At 45.0% G+C, this 17,354-nt stretch overlaps 1 protein-coding gene across 2 annotated transcripts in view; it reads left to right on the top strand.

The window, feature by feature from the left end:
• kbtbd12 (kelch repeat and BTB (POZ) domain containing 12) overlaps window positions 1-15,261 on the top strand; it is a 49,756-nt gene extending 34,495 nt beyond the window's left edge. For both annotated transcript variants that reach the window (XM_043707588.2, XM_087994060.1), the window contains exons 5-6: window positions 10,075-10,272; window positions 15,080-15,261. In XM_043707588.2, the coding sequence (XP_043563523.2) occupies window positions 10,075-10,272; window positions 15,080-15,249 (368 nt within the window). In that variant the 3' untranslated portion in view covers window positions 15,250-15,261. The remainder of the gene's footprint in view (window positions 1-10,074; window positions 10,273-15,079) is intronic.
• The last annotated feature ends 2,093 nt before the right edge of the window (window positions 15,262-17,354 follow it).

Genomic DNA, 17,354 nt, shown 5'->3' with positions numbered 1-17,354 from the left:
GAAGACGATAGATTGGGAAAGGGGGAGGTGTAACAAGACCTGGGTGTCCTTGTACACCAGTCAGTGAAAGTAAGCATCGCAGGCGGTGGAGATGGCAAATGGTATGTTGGCCTCCATAGCAAGAGGATTGGAGTACGGGGGCAGCTGCAGTTATGGAGTCAAAATGTGTGGTGCTGGAAAAGCGCAGCCGGTCAGGCAGCATCCAAGGAGCAGGAGAATCGATGTTTTGAGCATAAGCTGTTCATCACATTCCTGATGAAGGGCTTATGCTCAAAATGTTGACTCTCCTGCTCCTCGGATGCTGCCTGATCGGCTGTGCTTTTCCAGCACCGCACGTTTTGACTCTGATCTCCAGCATCTGCAGTCCTCACTTTCTCCTACACATGTACAGGTGAGATCTCAGCTGGGGTATTGTGTGCAGTTTTAGTCTCCTTATCTGAGGAAGGATGTTCTGGCAACGACAGAGTGCAACAAAGGTTCACCGAACTGATTCCTGGGACAGCAGAACGGACATATGAAGACAGACTGGATCATTTAGGACCACGGTCACTGGAGAATGGAGGGGGTGGGGGGGAATCTCATAGAAACCTAGAAAATTCTAACAGGACCAGACAGGGTAAATACGGGAAGGATGTTCCTGATGACCGGGGAGTCCCAAACCAAGGGTCACCAACTAAGGCTATGAGTGATTTTGGACTGAGACAGGGAGAAATTTCTTCACCCAGAGAATGGGGAGCCTGTGGAATTCTCTGCCACAGAGAGTGGCTGAGATCAAACATTGAATGTTTTCAGAAAGAAGTCAGGGGTAGTTCCTTAGGGTTAAAAGCATCAAAGGGAATGGGAGAGAGTGGAAACAGGCTACTGAGTTGGAATGACAGAACAGGCTTGAAGAGCCAAATGGCCTATTCCTTCACATAGTTTCTATGTAGAGAATTTATTCCTACCTGCGTGTAAGAGCAGAATTCAGGGCAAGAGTTATATAAACAAACTATCGGGTCCAGAACTAGAATCCTCAACCGCTCCTCATATGATACGCCCTTCATCCCTGGAAACATTCCTGTAAATCTTCTCTGGACTCCAAGGCTAGCACATCCTTCCTTAGATATAGGGCCCAAAACTGCTCACAATATTCCAAACCCGATCTGACCAGAGCCTTGTACAGCGTCAGCAGTACATCTCTGCTCTTGTATTCTAGCCCTCTTGAAGTGAATGTGAACATTGCATTTGCCTTCCTAACTGCCAACTCAACTTTCATGTTCAGTCACCGCATGACAAAAGCCTCCTTCCTTCCTTCCTTGATCATTCACGACCTTCCATCTCCCAGTCATCCACAGCAGCTCCGATACCCCACCACCCCCACCCCCCGGAACGACTAGGTCTAGCTCTCGCAGAGAGTCAGAGCTCACTGCTGAAGGAGTGGCACATGGTTAGGGTTACCTCCCTGGGGAAGCTCAGTGACCAAGCCTCCATGTTTTCCAGTGTGGGGAATTATGAGAAAGTGAGGACTGCAGATGCTGGAGATCAGAGTTTTAGAGTGTGGTGCTGGAAAAGCACAGCAGGTCAGGCAGCATCCGAGGAACAGGAGATACGACGTTTTAGGCATAAGCCCTTCATTAGGAATCATCAGCCCTCCAGATGAATGGCTTATGCCCAAAACGTTGATTCACCTGCTCCTCGGATGCTGCCTGACCTGCTGTGCTTTTTCAGCACCACACTCTCAACTCTAATGGGCTGAAGGACCTTACCACATTCTAGTCTCCCTCTCCCTAGTGCAGGTATCCCCACATTACTGAGGGGGGAGGATGTGGTTGAAGTCCCGTGGCTCCCCAGTTACAAATGAAACACGTGCAATGAACTGTTCAATTCAACAGAGAGTGGGCAAGCTGTGCCTGCAGTTCTCATTAACATAAAGCTGAGGCCGTAGAGAAAAGGCCCACAAAGATATCAGGAGCCAAACGTTGATGGGCAGCTTACAAACTGATCTAAATCTGCACTGTCCTGCTCTGATCTTGCAATTGAATCAAACGAGTTAATACGCGTGAATATTTAATTAATCACGCCTGCCAAAGCTGGCTGGATTCAGACAATCTGTGTGTGATGTGACATGACGGCAAAATCACTCTGACATGACCTAGCATCATTTCAGCTGTCATAATCACTTTCAGTTCATCGTGTGCCCAACTGATTCCATTCAGGGACACGGCGGGCAGTAAAGGAAGGGAAATAGTTTTGTAAAGCATCGGTCTATTCTATTTCCTCATCCCTCCCCAAGTCCAATTTTATCTTTCAATCAGTAGCTGGCTTGAGGAAGACTTGCATTTACATGGTGCCTTTCAGGACTTCAGGATAATTAAAAGTACTTTACAGTCAATGTTTGAAGTGCAGAAACTCTTATAATGTCGCAGCCAATTTACACATGGAAAAATCCTATAAAGAACAAAGAATAAAGAAAATCTGCCCAGACACATCTTAAATGAATCTACCGTGCCTGCCTCTACCACCTCTGCTGGCAACGCGTTCCAGACACCCACCACCCCCTGTGTGAAGTACTTGCTGCATGTATCCCCCTTAAACTTTCCACCTCTCACCTTGAAAGCATGACCCCTCGTTATTGAATCCTTCACCCTGGGAAAAAGCTTATCTCTATCCACCCTGTCTATACCCTTCATGATTTTGTAAACCCTCAATCAGGTCCCCCCTCAATCTCCGTTTTTCTAATGAAAACAAACTTAACCTACTCAACCTCACTTCATAGCTAGCACCTTCCATAACAGGCAACATCCTCGTAAACCCTCTCTGCACGCTCTCCAAAGCTTCCACATCCTTTTGGTAATATGGCGACCAGAACTGTACACAGTATTCTAAATGCGGCCAAACCAATGTCTTGTACAATTTTACCATGAATTTTAATATTTGTGAGGTAAAAGACCATATCTCTTTCTTCAGTGAACGTTAGATGAGGACCTGGGTGGGGGGGGGGGGGGGGAGACTTCTCCTGCTTTTCTTTTGACACAGTTCCAATCCTGTGTGCCCCTTGAGAGGGTATAAACAGACAGTTTAACATCACCTCCAAAAATGGACTGGTCCCTGAGGGAGTCTTAGCTCATATCAGGACTCAAATCCCTGTAAAGGATCTTAAAACCCACAACCTTTTGACTCAACAGCAGCTCCTACGGTCTAATTGAAGGAATCCTGGTGGGTGGCTTACAAAAATACAAATTGCAAAGACCACAGAAATGTTGCAGTGGAGATGAGGCAACTTGTACCAGACTATCCCCTAGTACCAATCTCCTGCCATTTCTCCACATCCTTTCACACCCCCATCGCTATCCAAATAATTGTCCAGTACCTCTCTTGAATGCCTCAATTGAACCTGTTTCCACCATTTTCCAGGCAGTGCATTCCAGACCCTAAATACTCACTGTGTGAAAACAATTTTCTTTCTCATATCACTCTTGCTTCATTTGCATGTGACTTTAAATCTACACCCTCTTGTTCCTGTTTCTTTTACAAATGGAGTACTGCAGGAACCGATCTTCACTTCTGAACTCAAATCCTCTTGCAGTGAACATTTGCTTTCCTAACTGTTTGCTGCACCTGCCTGTCTATCTTCGAGGTCACTTTGTACATCCACATTGGCCAACATATCACCATTAAAAATTACTCTTCCTTTCAAAGTGTATAACCATGAGGCCACCGGGACTAGGGGTGGATGGCTGGATAGCAAGTTCCTGTCCTAAGCTTCCCCCACTCTTGGTCGCTGTGTAATACATTCTCTGTCTGAAACTAAAATTGCAGATAAAGGCAGATTGTGAGGCATGCTATGGTGAAAATTAGCTGCACGGAAGTGGAGCTCGTGAATTACACAAATTCTTAATGAGAGCAGCAGGGAGCTTTGGAAGTCAGAAACTCAGGTGTCTAATTCTCACAATGTCTCATCCCATCCAATGCATGAGTGTTCACTCCAGGCTCCCTCAGCTCACCAAACAATCCTCTCTTCATTTAGAGGTGATGTGCTTCCCTCGACTTTTAATATCACAATTGGCTTTCCAACATCAGGCCCTGTCTGATTTAGAACTATCTCCCTCTAAACATACAACATAGAACAGGACAGCACAGTACAGACCCTTCAGCCCTCAATGTTGTGTCAGCCATTTATCTGACTTTGCAATCCTGACAGAAACCCCAGTCCAAAAGAATATTGGACGCCAGTCGGCTGCTTGGCCATTTGACATTCCTCTGATATTCAACATGATTGATCAAGCCTTAATTCTGATAATATCCTTTTAAATCCAGTGGTTAGCACTGCTGCCTCACAGCGCCAGAGACCCGGGTTCAATTCCCGCCTCAGGCGACTGACTGTGTGGAGTTTGCACGTTCTCCCTGTGTCTGCGTGGATTTCCTCCGGGTGCTCCGGTTTCCTCCCACAGTCCAAAAATGTGCAGGTCAGGTGAATTGGCCATGCTAAATTGCCCGTAGTGTTAGGTAAGGGGTAAATGTAGGGGTATGGGTGGGTTGCGCTTCGGCGGGGCAGTGTGGACTTGTTAGGCCGAAGGGCCTGTTTCCACACTGTAAGTACTCTAAAAAATCGCTTAATACTGAAAACGATATTATCTATTGCCTTGAATACACTCACTGACTGAGTATCCACATTTTCTGACAGGAGAAATCAAAAGGTTCTCAACTTTTTCTGTGAGGAAATCTCATTTCATCTCTGCTCGACTCCTTAAACCACACCATGTGATCCCACAGCCTGGGAATCAGTGTCTCAGCATCAAACCCCTTACACAAACTCCGACTGATTGAGGATGCCAACCCCTTACACAAACTCCGACTGATTGAGGATGCCAACTATTACAATCCTCATCAATCCTGCTCAAATAGCACCCCCTGCTGGACAACCTCCACTGTCTCACCTTTTCCACAAGATTTCAAATCCCCTTTGTAGACTTATTGCATGCAGCCTGCCCTAGTCCTCCAGCATCTCTGATTGTGGCTTTATGTACTGCTCCAGAGACTTGATCCTGCAATGCAGGCTGAGACTCTCAGTGCAATACTGAGGGGGTGCTGCACTGTTGAAGCTACTATCTTCACAATGAGACTTCAAAGCAAGGCTCCGTCTGCCACTCCTTGAGTATTTCAAAGGAAAGGAGATTTCTCTATCCATTAAATGTGGCACGGTGACTCAGTTGTTAGCACTGCTGCCTCACAGCGCCAGGGACCTGAGATCATTTCCACCCTCGGATGACATTCTCCCTATGTCTGCATGGGTTTCCTCCCACAGTCTGAAGATGTGCAGGATTGGCGATGGGAAACGTGGGGTTGTAGGGATCGAGTAGGGGCTGGGTGGAATGCTCTTCACAGGGTTAGTGCAGCACCATAAGAACTAGGAGCTGGAGTAGGCCATTTGGCCCATCGAGCCTGCCCTGCCATTCAATAAGATCATGGCTGATCTCTTAGTGGAGTCAGCTCCATTTACCCACCCTCTCACCGTAATCCTTAATTGCGGTTGTTGTAGGTACGTTCACCGAGCTGGAAGTTGATTTGCAGATGTTTCGTCCCCTGTCTCAGTGACATCTTCAGTGCCGTGGAGCCTCCTGTGAGGTGCTGCTGTACTGTGCCGTTTGGAATTTATTAGGTTTCATTCCCACTGCTTCCAGTTGCCGGTTCCAGTTGTTTTATTGTCGGCGAATATACCCAGAACCACCACAACCAGCAGCCGAGCTACAAATCCTTACTTATCACCATCTGGATGTGCCCAAGCCTGCCAATGGTGTGACTGAGATACCTTGGGCCAATTCACTGCACCAATCCTTCTTGTTGGTGTTAGTCTGAGTTACTAGTACCAAGTGAAGAAAGGATGCCCACATAAAGCCTTTAGCAGAAAAGAATCATGAAGTCGCAGAGGTCTACAGCACAGAAAAAGCCCCTTTAGGCCATCGAGCGAAGCTTGCTCTTGATCAACAGTAAAAGTTTATTACATATTAGTTAGAATCATAGTGATAGAGATGTACAACATGGAAACAGACCCTTCGGTCCAACTCATCCATGCCGACCAGATATCCTAAACTAACCTAGTTCTATTTGCTAGCATTTGGCCCACATCCCTCTAAACCCTTCCTATTCATATACCCATCCAAATGCCTTTTGACTGTTGTAATTGTACCAGCTCCACCACTTCCTCTGGCAGCTCATTCCATACATGCACCACTCTCTGCGTGAATAATTTTCCTCTTAGGCCCCATTTAAATCTTTCCCTCTCACCCTAAACCTATATCCTCTAGTTTTGGACTCCCCTAGCCTGGGAATCTACCCTATTCATGCTCCTCATGATTTTATAAACCTCTATAAGGTCACCCCCCAGCCTCTGATGCTCCAGGGAAAACAGCCCCAGCCTATTTAGCCTCTCCTTATAGCTCAAACACTCCAACTCTGGCAATATCCTTGTGAATCTTTTCTGATCAAAGGGTCATGCAACTTATGCAAATGTATTGAACAAACACACTCTCTCACACAAATACACACACACACACACACAGACCTTCTCCAACTCTGGCAATATCCTTGTGAATCTTTTCTGAACCCTTGCAAATTTCACAACATCCTTCCTATAGCAGGGAGAACAGAATTGAATGCAGTAATCCAAAAGTGGCCTAACCAAAGACCTGTACAGCCACAACTTGACTTCCCAACTCCTGTACTCAATACTCTGACCAATAAAGGTAAGTGTATCAAACTTCACTATCCTGTCCACCTGTGACTTCACCTTTAAGGAACTTTGAACCTGCACTCCAAGGTCTCTTTGTTCAGCAACACTCCTAATAGCTGATGACGTCTCAGATATGCAATTGTCTCCTTGTGAGACAGGCTCAGTTTAAGCATATGCATTTATTGACTTTCCTCTGGAACAACACACCAGTTGGCTACTCTCAGGAACAGTTTTATATTTGGATGGGTGGAGCTTATTTCGTGATATCAATTAACCCTTACAGGTACGAACTGTGTTGCAGAATCGCTACCATGTGCTGTGGCTGATTCGGAAACTTTTCCTCCTGTTAATGCTCATTATGAGGAGGAAGGATTTGCAGGTAGCCACTCACCCTGTGTGCCTGCATTCTGAACATGTGTGTCTTGACCATTGAGTCCTGGGGTAGGACATGAACCCAGAACTTCAGCTACTGACCACTGCACAACAAAACACAGCCTATGAATGGACAAAGAACACACACACTTCCACCCCTGAATTCAGGGGAGACTCTACATTCCAGGAGTAACAGAGAAACATAGAAAATGGGAGCAGGAGTAGGCCATTTGGCCCTTTGTACCTGCTACGCCATTCAATGCTATTTGTGCAACTCAGTGCCCTATACCCAGTTTCTACGCATACCCTGATTTTTTGCTTCCCAGATTCTTTGATAACAAAAGGAATCATTATTATTTCTGTACCAGCACTTTGATCTACAAAGCTGAAATGCTTTTACACAAACTTACGATTTTTCAAAGTTCACTTTTCGTTTATTCACTTGTGGGATATGAATGTGGCTGGCTGGGCCCAGCATTTATTGCCCGTCCCTAGCTGCCCCTTGAGAAGGGGCGGGGGGGGGGGGGGGGGGGGTGGGGGGGAGGTGAGCTGCCTTCTTGAACCATTGCAGTCCATGTGCTGTGGGTTGACTCACAATGCCCTGGGGGAGGGAATTCCAGGATTTTGACCCAGCGACAGTGAAGAAACAGTGATGTCTGAGTGGAAATGATGAACTGTTTATGCAGCTAACAAACTAATGATTGAGGAAGGGTAATGAATCAGTAGTAATGAATTATCAGATTCAAAGATGACTTGTTCAAATGTTTCATTCATGTGTATTCAAGAAAGCCTCCTACCTTAACTCCAATTTCCAGCCTGATCCCCATATCTCTAAACTCCCTTAGTATCCTTTAAGTTGTTAATATTAGCGACTAAAGGTATTTACAAAGCAGGGAAATATAGGAAAATAACTTTAATCATGGCCACAGGGCTCAGCTGAGACCCCATAGAAAATCTTTGACATTTCCAAGATCAATGCCAACATATGTTGCTGGGAGCCAGGGCATCTTTGATCATCCTGACTTTATCCTCTAACGCATATATCCCAGTCTTTTCAACTCCCTAGCCACTAGGGGTGCCTGGGACACACAATTCTCCCCTCTAAGGCGCACACCAGCCTTGGAGAAACATCTAAGGACTATGTTCATGTCTCTTAGTGCTTGTTAGTGGTCTTCACTGTTATTCATGATGTGGAGGTACTGGTGTTGGACTGTTGTGGACAAAGTCAAACATCACGTGATACCGGGTTATAGTCCAACAGGTTTATTTGAAATCGCAAGCTTTCAGAGATAGTGAGAGAGAATAATCAGGCAGATAGTGAGAGAGAATAATCAGTCACAGAATTTATAGCAAAAGATCAAAGGGTCATGCAACTTATGCAAATGTATTGAACAAACACACTCTCTCACACAAATACACACACACACACACACACACACACAGACCTTCTCTCATATACACACACATACTCCCTCTCCCTCTCACTCATTCACTCTCTTTCACATGCACACGTACACACACACAAAATCTATGGGTGAATTTGCATTTACAGATTTGTATTTGCAGATACATTCTATTTTGTACAAAAAGTGCACAATCTGGAGGCAGTCAGTCCATGTGGCATTTTATAAAATCCTACTTTGGAAACAGAACTAGTTTGACTCAAGGTTGAGTACAAACAGTATTGAAACATGCCCTCACACCCAAAATGCATTGTCTGACCTGAGGTCTCACCTTTAATCTGATAAAACCTGAAGTTATCTTGGGGCAGTGACTTGAAAGAAATTCTGGGATTTACATATTGATCAATCAAAGCTTGCAACTCCACTCAAACTGATTGAAGACTTAACAACCATCTAGGTTTGTTCAGTACATTCACATAAGTTGTATGACCCTTTAATCTTTTACTTATAAATTCTGTGTCCGATGCATTCTCTCTCACTAGCTCCCTGAGGAAGGAGTGAGGCTCCGAAAGCTTAAGTTTCAAATAAACCTGTTGGACTATAAACCCATAACGATTATGTCATGTGATTTTTGACTTTGTTCATTGTTATTAGCACATCATCCAGATAAATGGCAGCCTGCTGAGTATCCCTGGCAATTTCATTTTTATTTCAGATTTCTTTTCTTTAATTCAATCCCAGGACCAGGGTGTCACTGGCTAGGCCAGTATTTATTGCCCAGAGGACCGTTAAGAGTCACCCACATTGCTGTGGGTCTGGAGTCACATGTAGGCCAGACCAGGTAAGGATGGCAGTTTCCTTCCCTCAAGGGCATTAGTGACCCAGATGGGTTTTTCCAACAAAGAACAACAGATTAAGAAGATGAGGGTGGATTCAAAAAGATTCTTTAAGTATATTAAAGGAAAAAGAATAACTGGAGAGAGAAGAGGAAACAGGGTGGCACGGTGGCTCAATGGTTAGCACTGCTGCCTCACAGCACCAGGGACCTGGGTTCAATTCCAGCTTCGGGTGACATTCTGTGTAGAGTTTGCACATTCTCCCCGTGTCTGTGTGGGTTTCCTCCAAGTGCTCTGGTTTCCTTCCACAATCCAAGGATGTGCTGGTTAGGTAAATTGGCCAAGCTAAATTGCCCATAGTGTTCAGGGATGTGTAGGTTAGGTGCAATAATTAGGGGTAAATATAGGGAAGGGGAATGGGCTATTCTTCGGAGGGTCAGTGTGGACTTGTTGGGCCAAAGGGCCTGTTTTTATACTGTTGGGATTCTATGATTCACAGGCATCATTAGATTCTTAATTCTAGAATTCATTGAATTCAAATTCCACTATCTGCTGTGGCAGGATTTGAACCTGGTTGCCCAGAACATTACTTAGATCAATAGTCTAGCAATAATACCACTCAGCCATTGCCTCCCCTGGTCCCATCACCCATCGTTCTTCGTTTTATTTTAGATGAGTTTATTTCGATGGGGTGAATGGCCTCACTCCACCATGTCTGTATTTTTAGGTGCAATTTAGATGTTTTTCATTTCAGGTGGGATAGGCTGCAGTGGGCCGGACCGAGGCCAGGCCAGGAGGTGTTTGGATGCTGTGGAAATCTACAACCCAGATGGAGATTTCTGGAGGGCAGGGCCTCCTCTGCCAACCCCGATTCTGTCACTACGCACCAACTCCACCAACGCCGGGGCAGTGGAGGGAAAGCTGTACATCTGTGGAGCATTCCGCGGAGCAGGTATAAACAGATGCGATGGTTTATTTACTTGGCTGGCTCTGACCTGATCAAACAAAAAACAAATTGATATTGAGCCAGTGAAGGAAATCATTTGGAACAAAGACAGAAATTGCCGGAAAAGTTCAGCTGGTCTGGCAGCTTCATAGAATCCCTTCAGTGTGGAAATAGGCCCTTCAGCCCAACAAGTCCACACCAACCCTCTGAAGAGTAACCCATCCAGATCCATTACCCTACATTCCCCTGACTAATGCACCCAGCCTACACATCCCTGAACACTATGGGCAATTTAGCATGGCCAATTCACCCTAACCTGCACATCTTTGGATTGTGGAAGGAAACCCACACAGACACAGGGAGAACACGCAAACTCCACACAGACAGTGACCCAAGGCTGGATTCAAACCCAGGTCCATGGCACTGTGAGGCAGCAGTGCTAACCACTGAGCCACTGTGCCACCCAGATGCTTTTTCCAGCAACTTCTGTTTTTGTTCCTGATTTACAACATCCACAGTTCTTTCAGTTTTTATTTATTTTTTAATTCATAGTTGCACAAAATGCAATACAATAATAACAATGCAGAAGAGAAATGGGGGCACACAGAACCACAGAGTGCCTGAAATTTCACAAAACAAACAGCACTACATAAAACAAATGCGGAATTTTCACACATTGTCCGCTTAAAGGTACCACGATGACAGAAACCCAGCAAAGGGCCGAGTTCAGCCCTGAAGGGCAGAGTTTACACCAGGTCGATGCCCACAATATACAATTACACACACTTTACCCATCACCTGCTCCCAGTCACAAAGGAAAGCAATCTACAAAACACAATATAGCCAAAAGCTATATTCAACAATAAAAAACACTGATTACATTTCTTTTGGTTTATAACAAGGAAACGTTTGGATTGGCCATCAGACATTTGGTCAAAGTATTGGGTTTAAACAGCATCTTAAAGGCAGATGGGCTATCCAATGAGAAACAAAGGCAGATTAACCACTGGAGAATTTCAGCAGGTCTGGCAGCATCTGTGGAGAGAGGGACAGAGTTAACCTTTCAAGTCTGATATGACTTTTGTTCAGAACAGAAAGGTATTGAAAAATAGGCACTTTTTTTAAAAAAGCTGCATTTTCTAATCAAAGCTGTTATTACACACCTTTGGAGTAGGTCAGATTTGAACCGAGATCTCCTGGCTCAGAGGTAAGGACACCACCATTGTGCTATACAGGTAGTGGGTTGTATGACAAAATACAAGGGCAGAGGGCCACTGTTGGCAGAGAAAACTGCCTAATTCTTGACAAAGGAGGAGTGAAGGGGGAGATGGTGCAATCGTGCAAAAGACAAAGAGATTGTTAATAGTGGGGAAGGAAAGATACAGATGAATCATTGAATCTCGACAGTGTGGATGCAGGCCATTTAGCCCAAAAAGTCCATACTGACTCTGGAAAGAGCATCCCACCCAGACTCACACTGCTACCCTTTCCCCCTGCATTTCCCACAGCTAATCCACCTAACCTAGTACGTACACATTTGGACTGTGTCAGGGCAGAATGTATAAGCTCCCCAGACAGTTGCCCGAGACTGGGATTGAACCTGGGTCCCTGATGCTGGGAGGCAGCAGGGCTAACCATGGGCCACTCCAATGTCCGAAGGGTGCAAATTAAAAGTGTGAAAGGGAGAAAATTATTTCTTCCTACTATGTTCAAATTAACAGGATACAATAATGTCAAGGGGGAGAGGGTGGGGAGAGAATATAAGAAAAATGTAGGTCAGACACAAACTGCTCAATGTTGAATTAATATTGAGATCTCAAAACTGCAAAATGTTGAAGTAGCTGACCCAGGACAGAATTGTTAGCACAGGAACATAAGGATTTATGGGCCACGTGGTAACAGTGTCTCAGTGGTCAGTACTGCTACCTCACAGCATCAGGGACCCAGGTTCGATTCCAGCCTCGGGCAACTGCCTGTGCGGGTTTCTTCTGGATGCTCTGGTGTCCTCCCATGGTCCAAAGATGTGCAGGTTAGGTCGCTTTATGGCCACATGTACTCAAACAGGAGCAGTGGAAAGTTTACAAGTCACCACTTACAGGCACAAGGTACAAATTCTGTAAAGAAAAATTAGAAATAAAAAGCCCACCATTGCAGATTGTAGGAATGAGTTAGAAAATGGAGAAATAAAAAAGTTCAGAACAGCAGCCCTTCCAATCCAGCCTCTAGTCCTCATCTTGAGGTTAGAAGATCGCTCTGGAATCACCTTGAGGCCGGGAGACCGCTCTGGAATCACCTTAGAACATAGAATGTAAAAAGGTACAACAAATAACAGGCCCTTTGGCCCACAATATTGTGCCGAGCATTAATCCTAATGTAAAATAAAATAACTTAACCTACACACCCCTCAACTCACTGCTGTCCATGAGCATATCCAGCAGTCACTTAAATGTCCCTAATGACTCTGCTTCCACCACCACCGCTGGCAACGCATTCCATGCATTCACAACTCTCTGTGTAAAGAACCTTCCTCTGATGTCTCCTTTATACCTTCCTTCTAATAGCTTAAAATCATGACGCCTTGTGCCAGTCAATCCTGCCCTGGGGAGAAGTCTCTGGCTATTGACTCTATCCATTCCTCTCATTATCTTGTATTTCTCGATCAGGTCACCTCTCTTCCTCCTTCTGTCCAGAGAGAAAAGTCTGAGCTTAGTCAACCTCTCTTCATAAGACAAGTCCTCCAGTCCAGGCAGCATCCTGGTAAACCTTCTTTGCACTCTCTCCAAAGCCTCTGTATCTTTCCTATAGTAGGGCGACCAGAACTGGACACAATATTCCAAGTGTGGTGGTCTCACCAGGGACTTGTAGAGCTGCAGCAAAACCTCGTAGCTCTTAAACCTTGAAGCCGAAATGGAAAGATGCTTCACCAAATCCAAGTCTGCACCAAGGTCAGGAGTTCAGGATGTCACCGAGAGGAAAAAGACACAAAAAAAGAAATGGACGGAGCAGACAAGTGCCAGCTGAAGTGTCCTACTTTGCCGCCATCTTGGAAGTTGTAGCTAGGTTACATGGATAGAGTGGGGTGAGGTGGGATGCTGTTTGGAGGGTCAGTGTGAACTCGAGGGGCCAGATTCGTTGAAATGTTCAGTCAAAGATATTGGTTTTAAACAGTTTCTTAAAGGCAGAGAGAGAGAGGAGGACTTTAGAGCTGAGGTCAGTGTTCCCTCTGTGCCCCTATTTTGATAACTGAGTCATCAGTGAGAGCTGAGAGCATGGGAATACAGTGTCATAACGTGGCCACACCCACATGGCTACCATTGTTACCTCACCAGCACGCAATCCCACTTGGGGTCCCAACTCCACCCCCTTCTCTGGGAAACCCTGGCTTAAGCTGAAGGGATGACAAACAATAATGGGGAAGGTATAAAATTCCAAAGAGTCAGATTGGAATCGAAACACTAACTCCATTTCTCCCTCTCCAGTGATGCTGCTAGACCTGCTGAGTTTCTCCAGCATGTTCTGCTTTCATTTCAGATTTCCAAGATCCACAGTGCTCAGGTTGTAAGTTAGCTCACTGAGCTCACTGAGCTGTTCTCAGACATTTTGTCACCACGCATAGGGAATATCATCAGTGAGCTTTCGGTGAAGCATTGGTGTTCTGTCCCATTTTCTATTTATGAGTCTTGGTCTGTTAAGGTGGGTGATATCACCTTACAAACTTACAGTCTGAACTTCAACCTGAGTTACAAATCTTCTCAAAAATCGCATCCGCAGTGTTGCGCTTTTACAATTGGTTAAAATTGGGAATTTTGGGTGGTCATGGGGCGCAGGAATTCTGGGTAGTTGGGGAGTTGGACTGGTTTACAGAAGTAGGGAAGTGAGTGAGACCATGGAGGGCATTGAACACACTGGGTCAAAAATGTTAAAATCCTGGTGGATCAGGGTAGGGAGAATTGGTCAACAGGACTCTGTGTGAGTTGGGATTAAGGCGGTAGGGTTATAGGCTCAGGGATGGAAGGCAGGCTGGTTGGAGAGGGTGGGACTGGTGAAGTCTGAAGGTTGGGAAAAAAATGGATAAGCGTGGATGTTATTAATGCAGACAGTGAGGGCCTTGAGTTATGTAATTGTGCAAATAGACGTTGGGCAATGTAGCTCCTTCACTGCTTTAAAGAGACTCAGAATAGAGTCATGGAGTTCTACACTATGGAAGCAGGCCCTTCGGCCCAACTTACTCATGCTGAAACTTGTAGAAATAACTACAACTGCCATATCCAAAGGAATATCTGAAAGTAAGTCCCTAACTTTGTAATACAGAACCTGTTGAAGGCGTGTGAGCATTTGTATTGAGCTGACAGCATCTGTGGAGAGAGAGCCACAAGGTTACATTTCGCATCAGGCACGATTGTTTTGTTCTGAAGTTTTAAGGTGAAAGGAGAAAGATTTAAAAGGGACATGGGGACAACTTTTTTTACACAGAGAGTGGTTCATGTGCGGAATGAACTTCCAGAGGTCAATGTGGGTGCGATTACAACATTTAAAAGATATTTGGATAAGTTCATGAAGAGGAAAAGTTCTGAGAGATAATTGCCAAACGCAGGCAGGTGGGTTTAGTTTATTTTGGGATCATGATTGGCATGGACTGACAGGATCGAAGGGTGTGTTTCCATGCTCTATGATTTTAAAGCACTGACTCTGTCTTTCTCTCTCCATAGATGCTGCTAAACCTGTTGAATTTCTCCAACATCCTCAGCCCAATTTCTGGAACCCACAGTAGTTTGCTTTTATTCACTGCCTTTCATTGTCTTCCTTTATTTAGATCGGCATGAAGTCATTGTTAAAGACATCTTGGAATTGGATCCTTGGGAGAATCAGTGGAATATAGTGGCCCACAATGTCCTCATGCACGACAGCTATGATGTCTGTCTGGTCGCAAGGCTCAATCCAAGGGACCTCATTCCTCCGCCTCCAGACTTGGTGGACCAATGAGAAAAGAGTGGCATGGGCTATTTGGGAGGGGGTGTGGGGGAGTGTGGGGTGTGGGGAGTCTTGAAGCTTGGCTATGGTTCAGTAGGCAACAATTTCACCCTGGCATCTAAAGGTTATGGGCGTAAGTCCATACTCCAGTTCTGGACACAGACTTGGCAACGAGACTATCCATGTGTGGTACTGAGGGAGTGCTGCGCTGTTGGAGGTGCCATCTTTCAGATGTTAAACCTGGCTTGTCCTCTGAGGTGGATGTAAAACACCCACTGGCCCTTTCTGAAGAAGAGCTGAGGAGCATTCCCTGATGTTTTAGCCAACCTGTATCCCTCAACCAACATCATTAAATACAGCTTTTATGGAGCTTATCACATTGTTGTTGGAGTTTGTACAAATTGCACTCCTACATTTGAAAAAATATCTCGTTAGGTTTTTATGGGATAAAATGAAGGATGCTATATAATGCAAATCTTTCTTTCCTCTCTCTCAAAAATAAGAGTGAGAAGATAAATCTGCTGATCTCTACTCTGGACCATTGATTTTCTCTTTGGCTCAAACCCTCATTGTTTTGGTGCTAGATGCATTGACTGAAGCATTATCAAGTTATACATACCTGGTCCAATTTGCCAGTCCTTGAACACAGTAGCATAAGTGATGTTTGTTTCTGCAATTGTCATCGATCACCCCACTTAGTCACTCCCTCCAATTACTGATCACACCAAGCCATGATCTGGAGGAGCTGGTGTTGGACTGGGGTGGACAAAGTTAAAAATCACGCAACACCAGGTTATAGTCCAACAGGTTTATTTGGAACTACTAGCTTTCAGAGCACCGCTCCATCATCAGGTGGTTGTGGACTGTAAGATTCTAAGACACAGAATTTATAGTAAAAGTCTACAGTGTCATATTGAACAAACCTGGATTGTTAAGTCTCAAACCTTAAACAGGCAATTGTTTGCAGCAAACTGGACAACCTCGACCACAACACTGTACAACCTTATCACGGCAACTCCTGCCATTACCTGTGGGGACACCACCCATCCTGTACGCGGCAGGTACTCATGTGACTCAGCCAATGTTGTCTTATCTCATACGCTGCAGGCATAGATGGCATGGTACACTGGCGAGACCGAGCAGAGGCTACAACAACGAATGAATGGACACTGGACAACAATCCCCAGACAGGGGTATTCCCTCCCAGTTGGGGAAAAATTCAACAGTCAGGGACATTTGGCCTCAGATCTTTGGATGGCCATCCTCCAAGGCGGACTTCAGGATAGGCAACGATGCAAAGTGGCTGAGCAGAGGCTGATAGCCAAGTTCAGTACCCATGGGGACAGCCTCAACCAGGACCTTGGGTTCATGAAACAATACACTCTCTCTCACACACACACCCACACACACACACATACACACACACACACAATTACACATACACACACACTCTTACATATACACACATGCACACAGTCCCTCTCTCATGCATACATTCTCTCATATACACAAACACATACAGCCCCCACACTCACACCCACGCACACACTCCATCACACCCACACACACATTTTACCAAGCTTTCACACATGCAAACACACTCTCTCATGTGTACTCACACTCACATTCACACACTCACTCTCTCTCTCTCACACACACACATGCACGCTCACATACATATAGGTCTATGGGGTGATTTTGTATTTGCAGAATTATATTTGCAGATACATTTTATTTTGCACAAATAAAAAATGCACAATATGCGGGCAGTCAATCCATGTAATATTTTGTAAATTCCACTTTGGAAATAGAACCAATCTGACTCAAGACTAGGACACAGACAGACTCTGACCTCACACCTTTAATGCATTATCTGAGCTGAGATGTCACCTTTTGTTATAAAACCTTAAGTTATCTCAAGAAGGTGACTTAAAAGAAATTTTAGGATTTACGTATTAATAAGCCTGCAACCCATTCTAAAAGATGAAAAACTTAACAATCCAGGTTTGTTCAGTGTATCACTGTATGACACTGTAATCCTTGCTATAAATTCTGTGTTGTATGATCCTGCTCCACAGCTCCACAGCTCCACAGCTACCTGATGAAGGAGCAGCGCT

The sequence above is a fragment of the Chiloscyllium plagiosum genome, unplaced genomic scaffold, assembly GCF_037043375.1.
Source record: "Chiloscyllium plagiosum isolate Xiang-an unplaced genomic scaffold, Cpla_swu_hap1 HiC_scaffold_14, whole genome shotgun sequence".
NCBI classification, from domain to species: domain Eukaryota; kingdom Metazoa; phylum Chordata; class Chondrichthyes; order Orectolobiformes; family Hemiscylliidae; genus Chiloscyllium; species Chiloscyllium plagiosum.
The sequence above is the reverse complement of the archived record's forward strand: the minus strand, read 5'-3'. Positions and strand labels throughout refer to the sequence as shown.